This window comes from Panulirus ornatus, chromosome 9 (assembly GCF_036320965.1).
Source record: "Panulirus ornatus isolate Po-2019 chromosome 9, ASM3632096v1, whole genome shotgun sequence".
NCBI classification, from domain to species: domain Eukaryota; kingdom Metazoa; phylum Arthropoda; class Malacostraca; order Decapoda; family Palinuridae; genus Panulirus; species Panulirus ornatus.
In genome coordinates this window covers 40707026-40725209 of record NC_092232.1, presented here as the reverse complement: position 1 = coordinate 40725209, position 18184 = coordinate 40707026, and the positions used below count along the sequence as shown (strand labels likewise).

General features: G+C 41.4%; 1 protein-coding gene across 2 annotated transcripts in view; it reads left to right on the top strand.

The window, feature by feature from the left end:
* Nucleotides 1-896: 896 nt before the first annotated feature.
* Nucleotides 897-18184, top strand: part of rogdi (rogdi atypical leucine zipper) — a 125840-nt gene continuing 108552 nt past the window's right edge. The window contains exon 1 of one of the 2 annotated variants that reach the window (XM_071665070.1): nucleotides 897-1035. In XM_071665070.1, the coding sequence (XP_071521171.1) occupies nucleotides 1000-1035 (36 nt within the window). In that variant the 5' untranslated portion in view covers nucleotides 897-999. Of the gene's footprint in view, nucleotides 1036-9722; nucleotides 9772-18184 lie in introns of those variants that run through there. The other variant, XM_071665071.1, reaches the window with a different exon arrangement.

The following is an 18184-nucleotide window of genomic DNA, read 5'->3' as shown; positions in this document are numbered from 1 at the left end:
AGTTGTTTAATTGAGATTTTCCCTTTTCACGCTTAAACCAATCTTTCGATTTTATGCAAATTGCTAGAGCTAAGATTTTGAGGGAGAGGGAAAATATGTGATGTAGAATATTAGTAATTTTAAAAACAAAGATAACCTGTATATTTGAATTAGTGATAATGATTCCGAATCATTATCAGTGAATTCACTGTTGATTATTTACCAACTGGCCCTTCACTACTGCTTAAGATCACCAGTAATGTATATGTGCATGATCACTTTTGCTAATTTCGTGGAACACAACTAGAAAAATAGAAAAATATTCTCTGATTTTTAAGGTCTTCCATTAGTATAGTACAGACCTCGATTTATAAGCACTCACTGTAAGGAAGCAGTTAACATTTTGAATCTGTATTTGATTATGTGCGTGTTGATTAAATATGATTTCTAGTGCGTGTTTATATAAATATGATTTCTAGTGTACACGGAAATTCCACGGTCATATTCGTATGTCAGTTCGTGTTAGAGTTAAACTGTGAGATTAAATGTTCTCTTATAGTGTTCTGCGTCATGAAATGTACAATTTTGCCAGCTGTATCTTTTCACAATTTTATTTCAATCATGGACCAAATCCGCACCATCTAGTAGGAATGGAAGGATTACATAGAGACTGAATTTGGACTCTGATTTTAGGAAGATGGTATCATCATTTGCTGACACACGCTCAGCAGTTGTTGTATTCTTATATAATAATTTGCACACCATAGCACTCCATAGCTATATAAATGTTACTGAACTATACTATAGAGCAGTAGGATTGTCATTCTTTATCTAATTTTTCGGTGAAAAGGTTCGAGTTTGGGTCGTAGTCAGACACGTTCGCCGTAATTCAAGTTCCCGATCCAGGAGCACCCGTGTCCCACCCCCAACAATATCCCCCCACCCCTGCACCAGTGGCTGTCACTTGCCAGTCCAGACCCACTCAGATCAGCTGTTGTGGTAGTCGATACCAAAATCAGGATGGGCGACGCTGATAGAGGTGAATTGACTGTTTTGGTAAGTAATAACCTGTTTATAAGTGATGCATATGTTTTACATTGACTTATACTGGTGAAATGGTATTATTCAAAGCTTTAATCCTTATCCACTGGTACTACATATACTGTTTACGTGAGGTTTACATTGACTGTGGTCTTTCCAGTTTCTTATTTTTAAGTGAAAATTATGTGTTTATCGAATATCTGCTCAAGAAAGATAGGTGATTAATGAGTTCAGGTAAGGCGATTTTGGTTTGCAGTTACAGGCTATTTTATTGAGAATGTTATAGAACCTGTGCATGTGGCACTTTACATGTTTTCATATATTACAATAATTGATGGCACTAGTGAGAAGGGTTATGAAGATCAGAGTAACTGAAGAGTTGAATAATGTATAAGTAGGTGAAGTTTTTAGAAACCAACAAAATGTATGAAAATTTTACATGACCAACCCAGCCAGCTGAGATTTACCCGATTTTTCAGTGCTGTAGTCGAATTATACCAACAGTATTGTTGTTTAATCATTTTGCAACATGAATGATGTGTACTAGACCATATTCATGCACTGGAACATGTTTGTTTTCACATAAACCCACACCAGATAAACTTTTGATCAGCTGTGAGACCAGAGCAATCATAGTTTTAAAATCATGTGTAAAAATAATACTTTACAAGATGAGTTTGTGTTTTCTATGATTATAAGGTTTGTTCTACTCTTATGGAATCGTTATTGCCACTGGGAAGAGTTTTTTCATTGTGAGATTTTCCTTTTTCACTCTTAAAATCAATCTCTCAATGTAACGAAAGTTGGGAGATTAGATGTTCTCTTTTAATGTTCTGCTTCATGCAATGTCCTATTGTGCCAGCTATTTCTTTTCCAGATTTCTTTCTAATAACGGACCAAATCCACACCATCAAGTAAGAATGGAAGATTACATAGGGACTGAAATTGTACTCTGATTTCAGTAAGATGGTATCATCATTTGCCGACATGCACTCAGCATTTGTTCTTTTTATTTAACAATTTGAACACCATGGCACTCCATAGCTATATAGTTGTTACTGGACTCTACTATAGAGCAATAGGATTGTCATTCTATCTTTAATTTGTTGGTGAAAAGAAGGTTTGCGGTTGGGTTGTAGTCAGACACGTTTGCTGAAATCCAAGTTCCTGATCCAGGTGCATCCGTGATCTCCCTGTCCCCTTCCCATTCCTCCCCTCCTCTACTAGCTGTCAGCTCAGACAGCCGTTGTTGTCAGTACTAACATCAGGATGGATGACGCTGTGAGACCAAAGCAATCATAATTTTAAAATCATACTTAAAAATATTAGGTAATACTTTACAAGATGAGTTTGTGTTTTCTAGGATTATGAGGTTTGTTCTACTCTTTTGAAATTGTGATTTTATTGAGATTTTCCTTTTACACTTTTAAAACCAAATCTTTCTTTTCACTCTTAAATGTGGATCTTTCTGTTCACTCTTATAACCAATCTCTCAATTTTTATGTAGATTGCTCATGCCAGGATTTTCAGGGAGAGGGAAAACAGGAGGGTGGGTAAAATACTAGTAAGTATAAAAACAAAGATAACCTATGTATTTAACTCAGTGTTAATGATTCTGAATCATTAGCAATGAATTAAATTATGGTGATTTAGCAACTGGCCCTTCACTACTGCTTAAGCAGGCTCCATCTATATACATCATATTTAGATCACCAACATTATATATGTTTGGAGGAAAGGTAGTTCAGGCTATGTTTTATGGTAGCGAGGGGGTTTTGCAGAGGAGGGTGGATGTGTTAGAAATGAAATGTTTGAGGACAGTGTGTGGTATTAGGTGGTTTGATTGAGTGGGTGATGAAAGGGTAAGAGAGATATGTAGAAACAAAAAGTGTGCTTGAGAGAGCAGAAGAGGGTGTGTTGAGGTGGTTTGGATTTGTGGAGGGGATGAGTGGGGAAAGGTTGATACAGGGAGGATGTGTGGTAGAGATGAAGGGAGCAAGGAGAGGGGGGGAACCCAATTGGGGATGGAAGATGGAGTGAAAAAAGATTTTAAGCAATTGAGGCCTGAACAATAAGGAGGGTGAGAGGCTTGCAAGGAATAGAGTGAATTGGAACAATGTGTTATACCGGGGTTGACATGCTGTCATTGGACTGAACCAAGGCATGTGAAGCAACTGGGATAAACCATGGAAAGGTTTGTGGGGCTTGGATGTGGATAGGGGGCTGGGGTTTCTGTGCATTACATATGACACCTGGAGACTGAGTGTGAATGAATGTGGCCTTTTTGTCTGTTTTCCTTGCACTACCTTGCTGAAGCAGGGGGTAGCAGTGCTATTTAATGTGTCGTGGGGTAGTGACAGGAATGGATGAAGGCAAGCAAGTATGTACATATGTATGTATATGTTGATGTGTATATGTATGTATATGTGTGTGTATAGGCATTCATACTGATATATGTGTATATGAGTGGATGGGCCATTCTTCGTCTGTTTCCTGGTGTTACCTCACTGATGCAAGAAACAGCGATTAAGCATAATATACTAATTTTGTGAGACAAATCTCTAAAGAGATTAAAATAATTTTCTCTGATTCTTATGGTCTTCCATTGTCTCCGCCTGCAACCTATATTTGTATACATTCACTGTGAGCAAGCAATTAACATAATGAGTATGCCCATTTATTAGAATATGATTTTTCATTTTTTTTTTTTTTGTCGCTGTCTCCCGTGTTTGCGAGGTAGCACAAGGAAACAGACGAAAGAAATGGCCCAACCCACCCCCATACACATGTATATAGATACGTCCACACATGCAAATATACATACCTACACAGCTTTCCATGGTTTACCCCAGACGCTTCACATGCCGTGATTCAATCCACTGACAGCACGTCAACCATGGTATAACACATCGATCCAATTTACTCTATTCCTTGCCCTCCTTTCACCCTCCTGCATGTTCAGGCCCCGATCACACAAAATCTTTTTCACTCCATCTTTCCACATCCAATTTGGTCTCCCACTTCTCCTCGTTCCCTCCACCTCCGACACATATATCCTCTTGGTCAATCTTTCCTCACTCATTCTCTCCATGTGCCCAAACCATTTCAAAACACCCTCTTCTGCTCTCTCAACCACGCTCTTTTTATTTCCACACATCTCTCTTACCCTTACGTTACTTACTCGATCAAACCACCTCACACCACACATTGTCCTCAAACATCTCATTTCCAGCACATCCATCCTCCTGCGCACAACTCTATCCATAGCCCACGCCTCGCAACCATACAACATTGTTGGAACCACTATTCCTTCAAACATACCCATTTTTGCTTTCCGAGATAATGTTCTCGACTTCCACACATTCTTCAAGGCTCCCAGGATTTTCGCCCCCTCCCCCACCCAATGATCCACTTCCTCTTCCATGGTTCCATCCGCTGCCAGATCCACTCCCAGATATCTAAAACACTTTGCTTCCTTCAGTTTTTCTCCATTCAAACTTACCTCCCAATTGACTTGACCCTCAACCCTACTGTACCTAATAACCTTGCTCTTATTCACATTTACTCTTAACTTTCTTCTTTCACACACTTTACCAAACTCAGTCACCAGCTTCTGCAGTTTCTCACATGAATCAGCCACCAGCGCTGTATCATCATCGAACAACAAGTGACTCACTTCCCAAGCTCTCTCATCCCCAACAGACTTCATACTTGCCCTCTTTTCAAAACTCTTGCATTCACCTCCCTAACAACCCCATCCATAAACAAATTAAACAACCATGGAGACATCACACACCCCTGCCGCAAACCTACATTCACTGAGAACCAATCACTTTCCTCTCTTCCTACACGTACACATGCCTTACATCCTCGATAAAAACTTTTCACTGCTTCTAACAACTTGCCTCTCACACCATATATTCTTAATACCTTCCACAGAGCATCTCTATCAACTCTATCATATGCCTTCTCCAGATCCATAAATGCTACATACAAATCCATTTGCTTTTCTAAGTATTTCTCACATACATTCTTCAAAGCAAACACCTGATCCACACATCCTCTACCACTTCTGAAACCACACTGCTCTTCCCCAATCTGATGCTCTGTACATGCCTTCACCCTCTCAGTCAATACCCTCCCATATAATTTACCAGGAATACTCAACAAACTTATACCTCTGTAATTTGAGCACTCACTCTTATCCCCTTTGCCTTTGTACAATGGCACTATGCACGCATTCCGCCAATCCTCAGGCACCTCACCATGAGTCATACATACATTAAATAACCTTACCAACCAGTCAATAATACAGTCACCCTCTTTTTTAATAAATTCCACTGCAGTACCATCCAAACCTGCTGCCTTGCCGGCTTTCATCTTCCGCAAAGCTTTTACAACCTATTCTCTGTTTACCAAATCATTTACCCTAACCCTCTCACTTTGCACACCACCTCAACCAAAACACCCTATATCTGCCACTCTATCATCAAACACATTCAACAAACCTTCAAAATACTCACTCCATCTCCTTCTCACATCACCACTACTTGTTATCACCTCCCCATTTGCGCCCTTCACTGAAGTTCCCATTTGCTCCCTTGTCTTACGCACTTTATTTACCTCCTTCCAGAACATCTTTTTATTCTCCCTAAAATTTAATGATACTCTCTCACCCCAACTCTCATTTGCCCTCTTTGTCTCCTCTTGCACCTTTCTCTTGACCTCCTGTCTCTTTCTTTTATACATCTCCCACTCAATTTCATTTTTTCCCTGCAAAAATCGTCCAAATGCCTCTCTCTTCTCTTTCACTAATAATCTTACTTCTTCATCCCACCACTCACTACCCTTTCTAATCAACCCACCTCCCACGCTTCTCATGCCACAAGCATCTTTTGCGCAATCCATCACTGATTCCCTAAATACATCCCATTCCTCCCCCACTCCCCTTACTTCCGTTTTTCTCACCTTTTTCCATTCTGTACTCAGTCTCTCCTGGTACTTCCTCACACAAGTCTCCTTCCCAAGCTCACTTACTCTCACCACCCTCTTCACCCCAACATTCACTCTTCTTTTCTGAAAACCCATACAAATCTTCACCTTAGCCTCCACAAGATAATGATCAGACATCCCTCCAGTTGCACCTCTCAGCACATTAGCACATTAACATCCAAAAGTCTCTCTTTCATGCGCCTGTCAATTAACACGTAATCCAATAATGCTCTCTGGCCATCTCTCCTACTTACATATGTATACTTATGTATATCTCGCTTTTTAAACCAGGTATTCCCAATCACCAGTCCTTTTTCAGCACATAAATCTACAAGCTCATCACCATTTCCATTTGCAACACTGAACACCCCATGTAAACCAATTATTCCCTCAACTGCCACATTACTCACCTTTGCATTCAAATCACCCATCACTATAACCTGGTCTCCTGCATCAAAACCACTAACACACTCATTCAGCTGCTCCCAAAACACTTGCCTCTCATGATCTTTCTTCTCATGCCCAGGTGCATATGCACCAATAATCACCCATCTCTCTCCATCAACTTTCAGTTTTACCCATATTAATCGAGAATTTACTTTCTTACATTCTATCACGTACTCCCACAACTCCTGTTTCAGGAGTACTGCTACTCCTTCCCTTGCTCTTGTCCTCTCACTAACCCCTGACTTTACTCCCAAGACATTCCCAAACCACTCTTCCCCTTTACCCTTGAGCTTCGTTTCACTCAGAGCCAAAACATCCAAGTTCCTTTCCTCTAACATACTACCTATCTCTCCTTTTTTTACATCTTGGTTACATCCACACACATTTAGACACCCCAGTCTGAGCCTTCGAGGAGGATGAGCACTCCCCGCGTGACTCCTTCTTCTGTTTCCCATTTTAGAAAGTTAAAAAAAATACAAGGCGGGGAGGATTTCTGGCCCCCCGCTCCCGTCCCCTATATAAGAGTAAATGTGAATAAGAGCAAGGTTATTAGGTACAGTAGGTTTGAGGGTCAAGTCAATTGGGAGGTGAGTTTGAATGGAGAAAAACTGGAGGAAGTGAAGTGTTTTAGATATCTGGGAGTGGATCTGGCAGCGGATGGAATCATGGAAGCGGAAGTGGATCATAGGGTGGTGGAGGGTGCGAAAATTCTGGGAGCCTTGAAGAATGTGTGGAAGTCGAGAACATTATCTCGGAAAGGAAAAATGGGTATGTTTGAAGGAATAGTGGTTCCAACAATGTTGTATGGTTGCGAGGCGTGGACTATGGATAGAGTTGTGCGCAGGAGGATGGATGTGCTGGAAATGAGATGTTTGAGGACAATGTGTGGTGTGAGGTGGTTTGATCGAGTAAGTAACGTAAGGGTAAGAGAGATGTGTGGAAATAAAAAGAGCGTGGTTGAGAGAGCAGAAGAGGGTGTTTTGAAATGGTTTGGTCACATGGAGAGAATGAGTGAGGAAAGATTGACCAAGAGGATATATGTGTCGGAGGTGGAGGAAACGAGGAGAAGAGGGAGACCAAATTGGAGGTGGAAAGATGGAGTGAAAAAGATTTTGTGTGATCGGGGCCTGAACATGCAGGAGGGTGAAAGGAGGGCAAGGAATAGAGTGAATTGGATCGATGTGGTATACCGGGGTTGACGTGCTGTCAGCGGATTGAAGCAGGGCATGTGAAGCGTCTGGGGTAAACCATGGAAAGCTGTGTAGGTATGTATATTTGTGTGTGTGGACGTATGTATATACATGTGTATGGGGGTGGGTTGGGCCATTTCTTTAGTCTGTTTCCTTGCGCTACCTCGCAAACGCGGGAGACAGCGACAAAGCAAAAAAAAAAAAATATATATATATATATGTATATAGTAGAGTCGTTCATATAGGTATCATGTATGAGTACAGAAGCTCACAGTTGATGTGATCATGACGAGGTGTTTCATTCTAGTATTTCTATATCTGGGTTACACTCATTTAACATAAATGTTTAGTTTGATATTAGTATACATACAATTAGAAATGGTCAAAATAGTATTCTTTAAACAGTTTACAGTTTTTAGTACAGATCTTAATACCTTTAAACTGGGAGATTAAATGTTCTCGTAGTGGTCTGTCTCAAAATGTACAATTTGCCTGCTGTGTCTTTTCACAATTTCGTTTTAATGATGGACCAAATCTACACCATCTAGTAGGAATGGAAGGATTACATATGGACTGAAATTGGACTCTGATTTTATGAAGAGGGTATCATCATTTGCAGACATACTCAGCAGTTGTTCATATTTTTGTGTAACAATATGAACACCATGGCACTCCATAGCTATATAGTTGTTTCGGAAGTCTACTATAGAGCAATAGGATTGTTGTTCTTTCTTTAATTTGTCAGTAAAAGGGAGAAGGTTTGCAGTTGGGTCATAGTTAGACACATTTGCCAAAATCCAAGTTCCCAATCCAAGAGCACCCATGATCCCCCAGTTCCCTTCCCATTCCTCCCCTCCTCTGCTGGCTGTCAGCCTGTCACTTGTCAGTTCAGACCCACTCAACTCAGCTGTTGTAGTCAATACCAAAATCAGGATGGGCACTGCCAATAGAGGTGAACTGAGTGTTTTGGTAAGTAATAGTTGTTTATAAGTGATGCATGTGCTTTACGTTTACTTGCACAAGTGAAATGACATTATTTTAAAGCTTTAAACCTTATCCAGGGGTACTACATATACTGTGTTGGTGATGTGTACATGATGCAAAGTGCTAGTAATTTCAAAAACAGAGATAACCTGTATATTTGTGTTAAGGATTCTGAATCATTAACACTGAATTCAATTTTGGTGATTTAGCAACAATCCCTTCACTACTGCTCAAGCATTACCTATCTATATATGTCATATTAAGATCACCTACAGTGTATAATTGAATTATTGCTATTAAAAGAATTAAAGAATATTCTCTGATTCTTATAGTCTTCCATCAATACAGATGAAGTTTACCAGTCTCTGTCTGCAACCTTGATTCATATATATTCACTGTAGGCAAGCAGTGAAAATTTTGAGTCCATATATTTGATTATTTGCATGTCTATTAAGATACTGTTTCTAATGTACATGCAAAGTCCATGGTCATATTCATCCATGTCAGTTTCTTACATGAACAGTGTTGATTTTTTCATTCTAGTGATTCTACATCTGCATTACATTCATGTATTATAAATGTTTATTTTGTGTTAGAGTATATTGGTATTAGTATGCAGACAATTAGAAATGTTGAAATATATTTTCTTTAAACAATTTACTTTTTTAGTTTAGGTCTTAATACATTTAAACTGGGAGATTGAATGTTCTCTGATAGTGTTTTGCATCATGAAATGCACAATTTTGCCATCTGTTTCTTTTCACAATTTTATTTTGATAATGGACCAATTCTGCGCCATCTAGTAGGAATGGAAGGTTTACATAGGGACTGAAATTGGACTCTGATTTTAGTAAGATGGTATCATCATTTGCTGACACACACTCAGCAGTAGTTCTTATTTTTGTATAACAATTTGCACACCATGGCACTCCATAGCTATATAGGTGTTGCCAAAGTCTACTATAGAGCAATTGAACTGTCATTCTTTCTTTAATTTGTTGGTGAAAAGGATAAGGTTTATGGCTGGGATCCCTGTCCCCATACCTTTCCTCCCCTCCTCCACCAGCTGTCAGTTCTTGTTATAGTCAATACCAAAATCAGGATGGGCGACGCTGATAGAGTTGAATTGACTGTTTTGGTAATTACCTGTTTATAAGTGATGCATGTGTTCTACATTTACTTATACTGGTGAAATGATACTCAGAGCTTTAATCCTTATCTAAGGGTACTACATATACTGTTTAGGTGATGTTTACATTGACTGTGGTCTTTCCAATTTCTTAACATTAAGTGAAAATTATGTGTTTATCGAATATCTGTTCTGGAAAGATAGGTAACTAATGACTTCAGTCAAGGCGATTTTGGTGTGCAATTGCAGGCTATTTTATTGAGAAAATGATAGAACCTGTGCATGTGGCATTTTACATATATTACAATAATTGATAACTTGGTAGTGAGGAGGACTGCGAAGATCAGAGTAACTGAAGAGTTGAATAGTGTATAAATAGGTGAAGTTTTTAGAAAGCAAGAAACTGTATGAAAATTTTTAGATGACTTACCCAGGCAGTTTAGATTTCCCTTATTTTTCAGTGCTATGGTTTAATTATACCCACAATACTGTCATTTACTCACTTCTCATCGTAAAGAATATGTACCAGACTACATTCATGCACTGGAACATGTTTGTTTGCACATAAATCCATGCCAGATAAACTTCTGATCGGCTGGGAGACCAGAGCAATCATTTATTTATTTATTGATTATGCTTTGTCGCTGTCTCCCATGTTAGCAAGGTAGTGCAAGGAAACAGAGGAAAGAATGGCCCAACCCACCCAAATACACTTGTACATAAATAAACGCCCACACATGCACATATACATACTTATACATTTCAACTTATACATACATATATATACACAGACATACATATATGCACATGTACTTATTCACACTTGCTGCCTTCATCCATTCCTGTCGCCACCTTGCCATTCATGAAATGGCACCCCCCTCCCCCCTGTGCGTGCGTGAGGTAGCGCTAGGAAAAGACAAGAAAGGCCACATTCATTCACACTCAGTCTCTAGCTGTCATGTATAATGGACCAAAACCACAGCACCCTTTCCACATCCAGGCCCCACAAAACTTTCCATGGTTTACTCCAGAAACAGGAGTTGTGGGAGTATGTGATAGAATGTAAGAAAGTAAATTCTTGATTAATATGGGTAAAACTGAAAGTTGATGGAGAGAGATGGGTGATTATTGGTGTATATGCACCTGGGCATGAGAAGAAAGATCATGAGAGGCAAGTGTTTTGGGAGCAGCTGAATGAGTGTGTTAGTGGTTTTGATGCACGAGACCGGGTTATAGTGATGGGTGATTTGAATGCAAAGGTGAGTAATGTGGCAGTTGAGGGAATAATTGGTATACATGGAGTGTTCAGTGTTGTAAATGGAAATGGTGAAGAGCTTGTAGATTTATGTGCTGAAAGAGGACTGGTGATTGGGAATACCTGGTTTAAAAAGCGAGATATACATAAGTATACGTATGTAAGTAGGAGAGATGGCCAGAGAGCGTTATTGGATTACGTGTTAATTGACAGGCGCGCGAAAGAGTGACTTTTGGATGTTAATGTGCTGAGAGGTGCAACTGGAGGGATGTCTGATCATTATCTTGTGGAGGCTAAGGTGAAGATTTGTATGGGTTTTCAGAAAAGAAGAGTGAATGTTGGGGTGAAGAGGGTGGTGAGAGTAAGTGAGCTTGGGAAGGAGACTTGTGTGAGGAAGTACCAGGAGAGACTGAGTACAGAATGGAAAAAGGTGAGAACAATGGAAGTAAGGGGAGTGGGGGAGGAATGGGATGTATTTAGGGAATCAGTGATGGATTGCGCAAAAGATGCTTGTGGCATGAGAAGCGTGGGAGGTGGGTTGATTAGAAAGGGTAGTGATTGGTGGGATGAAGAAGTAAGATTATTATTGAAAGAGAAGAGAGAGGCGTTTGGACGATTTTTGCAGGGGAAAAATGCAATTGAGTGGGAGATGTATAAAAGAAAGAGAGAGGGGTTCAAGAGAAAGGTGCAAGAGGTGAAAAAGAGGGCAAATGAGAGTTGGGGTGAGAGAGTATAATTAAATTTTAGGGAGAATAAAAAGATGTTTTGGAAGGAGGTAAATAAAGTGCGTAAGACAAGGGAGCAAATGTGAACTTCAGTGAAAGGCGCAAATGGGGAGGTGATAACAAGTAGTGGTGATGTGAGAAGGAGATGGAGTGAGTATTTTGAAGGTTTGTTGAATGTGTTTGATGATAGAGTGGCAGATATAGGGTGTTTTGGTCGAGGTGGTGTGCAAAGTGAGAGGGTTAGGGAAAATGATTTGGTAAACAGAGAAGAGGTAGTAAAAGCTTTGCGGAAGATGAAAGCCGGCAAGGCAGCAGGTTTGGATGGTATTGCAGTGGAATTTATTAAAAAAGAGGGTGACTGTAATGTTGACAGGTTGGTAAGGTTATTTAATGTATGTATGACTCATGGTGAGGTGCCTGAGGATTGGTGGAATGCGTGCATAGTGCCATTGTACAAAGGCAAAGGGGATAAGAGTGAGTGCTCAAATTACAGAGGTATAAGTTTGTTGAGTATCCCTGGTAAATTATATGGGAGGGTATTGATTGAGAGGGTGAAGGCATGTACAGAGCATCAGATTGGGGAAGAGCAGTGTGGTTTCAGAAGTGGTAAAGGATGTGTGGATCAGGTGTTTGCTTTGAAGAATGTATGTGAGAAATACTTAGAAAAGCAAATGGATTTGTATGTAGCATTTATGGATCTGGAGAAGGCATATGATAGAGTTGATAGAGATGCTCTGTGGAAGGTATTAAGAATATATGGTGTGGGAGGCAAGTTGTTAGAAGCAGTGAAAAGTTTTTATCGAGGATGTAAGGCATGTGTACATTTAGGAAGAGAGGAAAGTGATTGGTTCTCAGTGAATGTAGGTTTGCGGCAGGGGTGTGTGATGTCTCCATGGTTGTTTAATTTGTTTATGGATGGGGTTGTTAGGGAGGTGAATGCAAGAGTTTTGAAAAGAGGGGCAAGTATGAAGTCTGTTGGGGATGAGAGAGCTTGGGAAGTGAGTCAGTTGTTGTTCGCTGATGATACAGCGCTGGTGGCTGATTCATGTGAGAAGCTGCAGAAGCTGGTGACTGAGTTTGGTAAAGTGTGTGAAAGAAGAAAGTTAAGAGTAAATGTGAATAAGAGCAAGGTTATTAGGTACAGTAGGGTTGAGGGTCAAGTCAATTGGGAGGTAAGCTTGAATGGAGAAAAACTGGAGGAAGTAAAGTGTTTTAGATATCTGGGAGTGGATCTGGCAGCGGATGGAACCATGGAAGCGGAAGTGAATCATAGGGTGGGGAAGGGAACAAAAATCCTGGGAGCCTTGAAGAATGTGTGGAAGTCGAGAACATTATCTCGGAAAGCAAAAATGGGTATGTTTGAAGGAATAGTGTTTCCAACAATGTTGTATGGTTGCGAGGCGTGGGCTATGGATAGGGTTGTGCGCAGGAGGGTGGATGTGCTGGAAATGAGAAGTTTGAGGACAATGTGTGGTGTGAGGTGGTTTGATCGAGTAAGTAATGTAAAGGTAAGAGAGATTTGTGGAAATAAAAAGAGCGTGGTTGAGAGAGCAGAAGAGGGTGTTTTGAAATGGTTTGGGCACATGGAGAGAATGAGTGAGGAAAGATTGACCAAGAGGATATATGTGTCGGAGGTGGAGGGAACGAGGAGAAGTGGGAGACCAAATTGGAGGTGGAAAGATGGAGTGAAAAAGATTTTGTGTGAACGGGGCCTGAACATGCAGGAGGGTGAAAGGCGTGCAAGGAATAGAGTGAATTGGATCGATGTGGTATACCGGGGCTGACGTGCTGTCAGTGGATTGAATCAGGGCATGTGAAGCGTCTGGGGTAAACCATGGAAAGTTGTGTGGGGCCTGGATGTGGAAAGGGAGCTATGGTTTCGGGCATTATTGCATGACAGCTAGAGACTGAGTGTGAACGAATGGGGCCTTTGTTGTCTTTTCCTAGCGCTACCTCGCACACATGAGGGGGGAGGGGGATGGTATTCCATGTGTGGCGAGGTGGCGATAGGAATGAATAAAGGCAGACAGTGTGAATTGTGTGCATTGGTATATATGTATGTGTCTGTGTGTGTATATATATGTGTACAGTGAGATGTATAGGTATGTATATTTGCATGTGTGGACGTGTATGTATATACATTGTGTATGTGGGTGGGTTGGGCCATTTCTTTTGTCTGTTTCCTTGCGCTACCTCACAAACGCGGGAGACAGCGACAAAGCAAAATAAAAAATATGCATATATTTATATACTTATTTTGCTTTGTCGCTGTCTCACGCATTTGTGAGGTAGCACAAGAAAACAGACGAAAGAAATGGCCCAACCCATCCCCATACACATGTATATACATACACGTCCACACACTCAAATATACATACCCATACATCTCAATGTACACATATATATATACACACAGACACATACATATATACACATGCACACAATTCACACTGTCTGCCTTTATTCATTTCCCATCGCCACCTCGCCACACATGGAATAACATCCCCCTCCCCCCTCATGTGTGTGAGGTATCGCTAGGAAAAGACAACAAAGGCCCCATTCGTTCACCCTCAGTCCCTAGCTGTCATGCAATAATGCCCGAAACCACAGCTCCCTTTCCACATCCAGGCCCCACAGAGCTTTCTATGGTTTACCCCAGACGCTTCACATGCCCTGATTCAATCCATTGACAGCACGTCGACCCCGGTATACCACATCGATCCAATTCACTCTATTCCTTGCCCGCCTTTCACCCTCCTGCATGTTCAGGCCCCGATCACTCAAAATCTTTTTCACTCCATCTTTCCACCTCCAATTTGGTCTCCCACTTCTCCTCGTTCCCTCCACCTCCGACACATATATCCCCTTGGTCAATCTTTCCCCACTCATTCTCTCCATGTGCCCAAACCATTTCAAAACACCCTCTTCTGCTCTCTCAACCACGCTCTTTTTATTTCCACACATCTCTCTTACCCTTACATTACTTACTCGATCAAACCACCTGACACCACATATTGTCCTCAAACATCTCATTTCCAGCACATCCACCCTCCTGCACACAACTCTATCCATAGCCCACGCCTCGCAACCTTACAACATTGTTGGAACCACTATTCCTTCAAACACAGCCATTTTTGCTTTCGGAGATAATGTTCTCGACTTCCACACATTCTTCAAGGCTCCCAGGATTTTCGCCCCCTCCCCCACCCTTTGATTCACTTCCGCTTCCATGGTTCCATCTGCTGCCATATCCACTCCCAGATATCTAAAACACTATATATATATATATATATATATATTTTTATTTTTATATTATACTTTGTCGCTGTCTCCCGCGTTTGCGAGGTAGCGCAAGGAAACAGACGAAAGAAATGGCCCAACCCCCCCCATACACATGTATATACACACGTCCACACACGCAAATATACATACCTACACAGCTTTCCATGGTTTACCCCAGACGCTTCACATGCCTTGATTCAATCCACTGACAGCACGTCAACCCCGGTATACCACATCGATCCAATTCACTCTATTCCTTGCCCTCCTTTCACCCTCCTGCATGTTCAGGCCCCGATCACACAAAATCTTTTTCACTCCATCTTTCCACCTCCAATTTGGTCTCCCTCTTCTCGTTCCCTCCACCTCCGACACATATATCCTCTTGGTCAATCTTTCCTCACTCATTCTCTCCATGTGCCCAAACCACTTCAAAACACGCTCTTCTGCTCTCTCAACCACGCTCTTTTTATTTCCACACATCTCTCTTACCCTTACGTTACTCACTCGATCAAACCACCTCACACCACACATTGTCCTGAAACATCTCATTTCCAGCACATCCATCTTCCTGCGCACAACTCTATCCATAGCCCACGCCTCGCAACCATACAACATTGTTGGAACCACTATTCCTTCAAACATACCCATTTTTGCTTTCCGAGATGATGTTCTCGACTTCCACACATTCTTCAAGGCCCCTAGAATTTTCGCCCCCTCCCCCACCCTATGATCCACTTCCGCTTCCATGGTTCCATCTGCTGCCAGATCCACTCCCAGATATCTAAAACACTTCACTTCCTCCAGTTTTTCTCCATTCAAACTCACCTCCCAATTGACTTGACCCTCAACCCTACTGTACCTAATAACCTTGCTCTTATTCACATTTACTCTTAACTTTCTTCTTCCACACACTTTACCAAACTCAGTCACCAGCTTCTGCAGTTTCTCACATGAATCAGCCACCAGCGCTGTATCATCAGCGAACAACAACTGACTCACTTCCCAAGCTCTCTCATCCCCAACAGACTTCATACTTGCCCCTCTTTCCAAAACTCTTGCATTTACCTCCCTAATAACCCCATCCATAAACAAATTGAACAACCATGGAGACATCACACACCCCTGCCGCAAACCTACATTCACTGAGAACCAATCACTTTCCTCTCTTCCTACACGTACACATGCCTTACATCCTCGATAAAAACTTTTCACTGCTTCTAACAACTTTCCTCCCACACCATATATTCTTAATACCTTCCACAGAGCATCTCTATCAACTCTATCATATGCCTTCTCCAGATCCATAAATGCTACATACAAATCCATTTGCTTTTCTAAGTATTTCTCACATACATTCTTCAAAGCAAACACCTGATCCATACATCCTCTACCACTTCTGAAACCACACTGCTCTTCCCCAATCTGATGCTCTTGTACATGCCTTCACCCTCTCAATCAATACCCTCCCATATAATTTCCCAGGAATACTCAGCAAACTTATACCTCTGTAATTTGAACACTCACTCTTATCCCCTTTGCCTTTGTACAATGGCACTATGCACGCATTCCGCCAATCCTCAGGCACCTCACCATGAGTCATACATACATTAAATAACCTTACCAACCAGTCAACAATACAGTCACCCCCTTTTTTAATAAATTCCACTGCAATACCATCCAAACCTGCTGCCTTGCCAGCTTTCATCTTCCGCAAAGCTTTCACTACCTCTTCTCTGTTTACCAAATCATTTTCTCTAACCCTCTCACTTTGCACACCACCTCGACCAAAACACCCTATATCTGCCACTCTATCATCAAACACATTCAACAAACCTTCAAAATACTCACTCCATCTCCTCACATCACCACTACTTGTTATCACCTCCCCATTTGCGCCCTTCACTGAAGTTCCCATTTGCTCCCTTGTCTTACGCACTTTATTTACCTCCTTCCAGAACATCTTTTTATTCTCCCTAAAATTTATTTATATTATATATATTTTGCTTTGTCACTGTCTCCCGCGTTTGAGAGGTAGCGCAAGGAAACAGACGAAAGAAATGGCCCAACCCACCCCCATACACATGTATATACATACACATCCACACACGCAAATATACATACCTATACATCTCAATGTACACATATATATACACACACAGACACATACATATATAACCATGCACACAATTCACACTGTCTGCCTTTATTCATTCCCATCGCCACCTCGCCACACATGGAATACCATCCCCCTCCCCCCTCATGTGTGCGAGGTAGTGCTAGGAAAAGACAACAAAGGCCCCATTCGTTCATACTCAGTCTCTAGCTGTCATGCAATAATGCCCGAAACCACAGCTCCCTTTCCACCTCCAGTCCCCACACAACTTTCCATGGTTTACCCCAGACGCTTCACATGCCCTGATTCAATCCACTGACAGCACGTCAACCCCGGTATACCAAATCGATCCAATTCACTCTATTCCTTGCCCGCCCTTCAACCTCCTGCATGTTCAGGCCCCGATCACTCAAAATCTTTTTCACTCCATCTTTCCACCTCCAATTTGGTCTCCCACTTCTCCTCGTTTCCTCCACCTCTGACACATATATCCTCTTGGTCAATCTTTCCTCACTCATTCTCTCCATGTGCCCAAACCATTTCAAAACACCCTCTTCTGCTCTCTCAACCACGCTCTTTTTATTTCCACACATCTCTCTTACCCTTACATTACTTACTCGATCAAACCACCTCACACCACACATTGTCCTCAAACATCTCATTTCCAGTACATCCACCCTCCTGCGCACAACTCTATCCATAGCCCACGCCTCGCAACCTTACAACATTGTTGGAACCACTATTCCTTCAAACATAGCCATTTTATCTTTCGGATATAATGTTCTCGACTTCCAAACATTCTCAAGGCTCCCAGGATTTTTCGTCCCCTCCCCACCCTATGATTCACTTCCGCTTCCATGGTTCCATCCGCTGCCAGATCCACTCCCAGATATCTAAAACACTTTACTTCCTCCAGTTTTTCTCCATTCAAACTTACCTCCCATTTGACTTGACCCTCAACCCTACTGTACCTAATAACCTTGCTCTTATTCACATTTACTCTCAACTTTCTTCTTTCACACACTTTACCAAACTCAGTCACCAGCT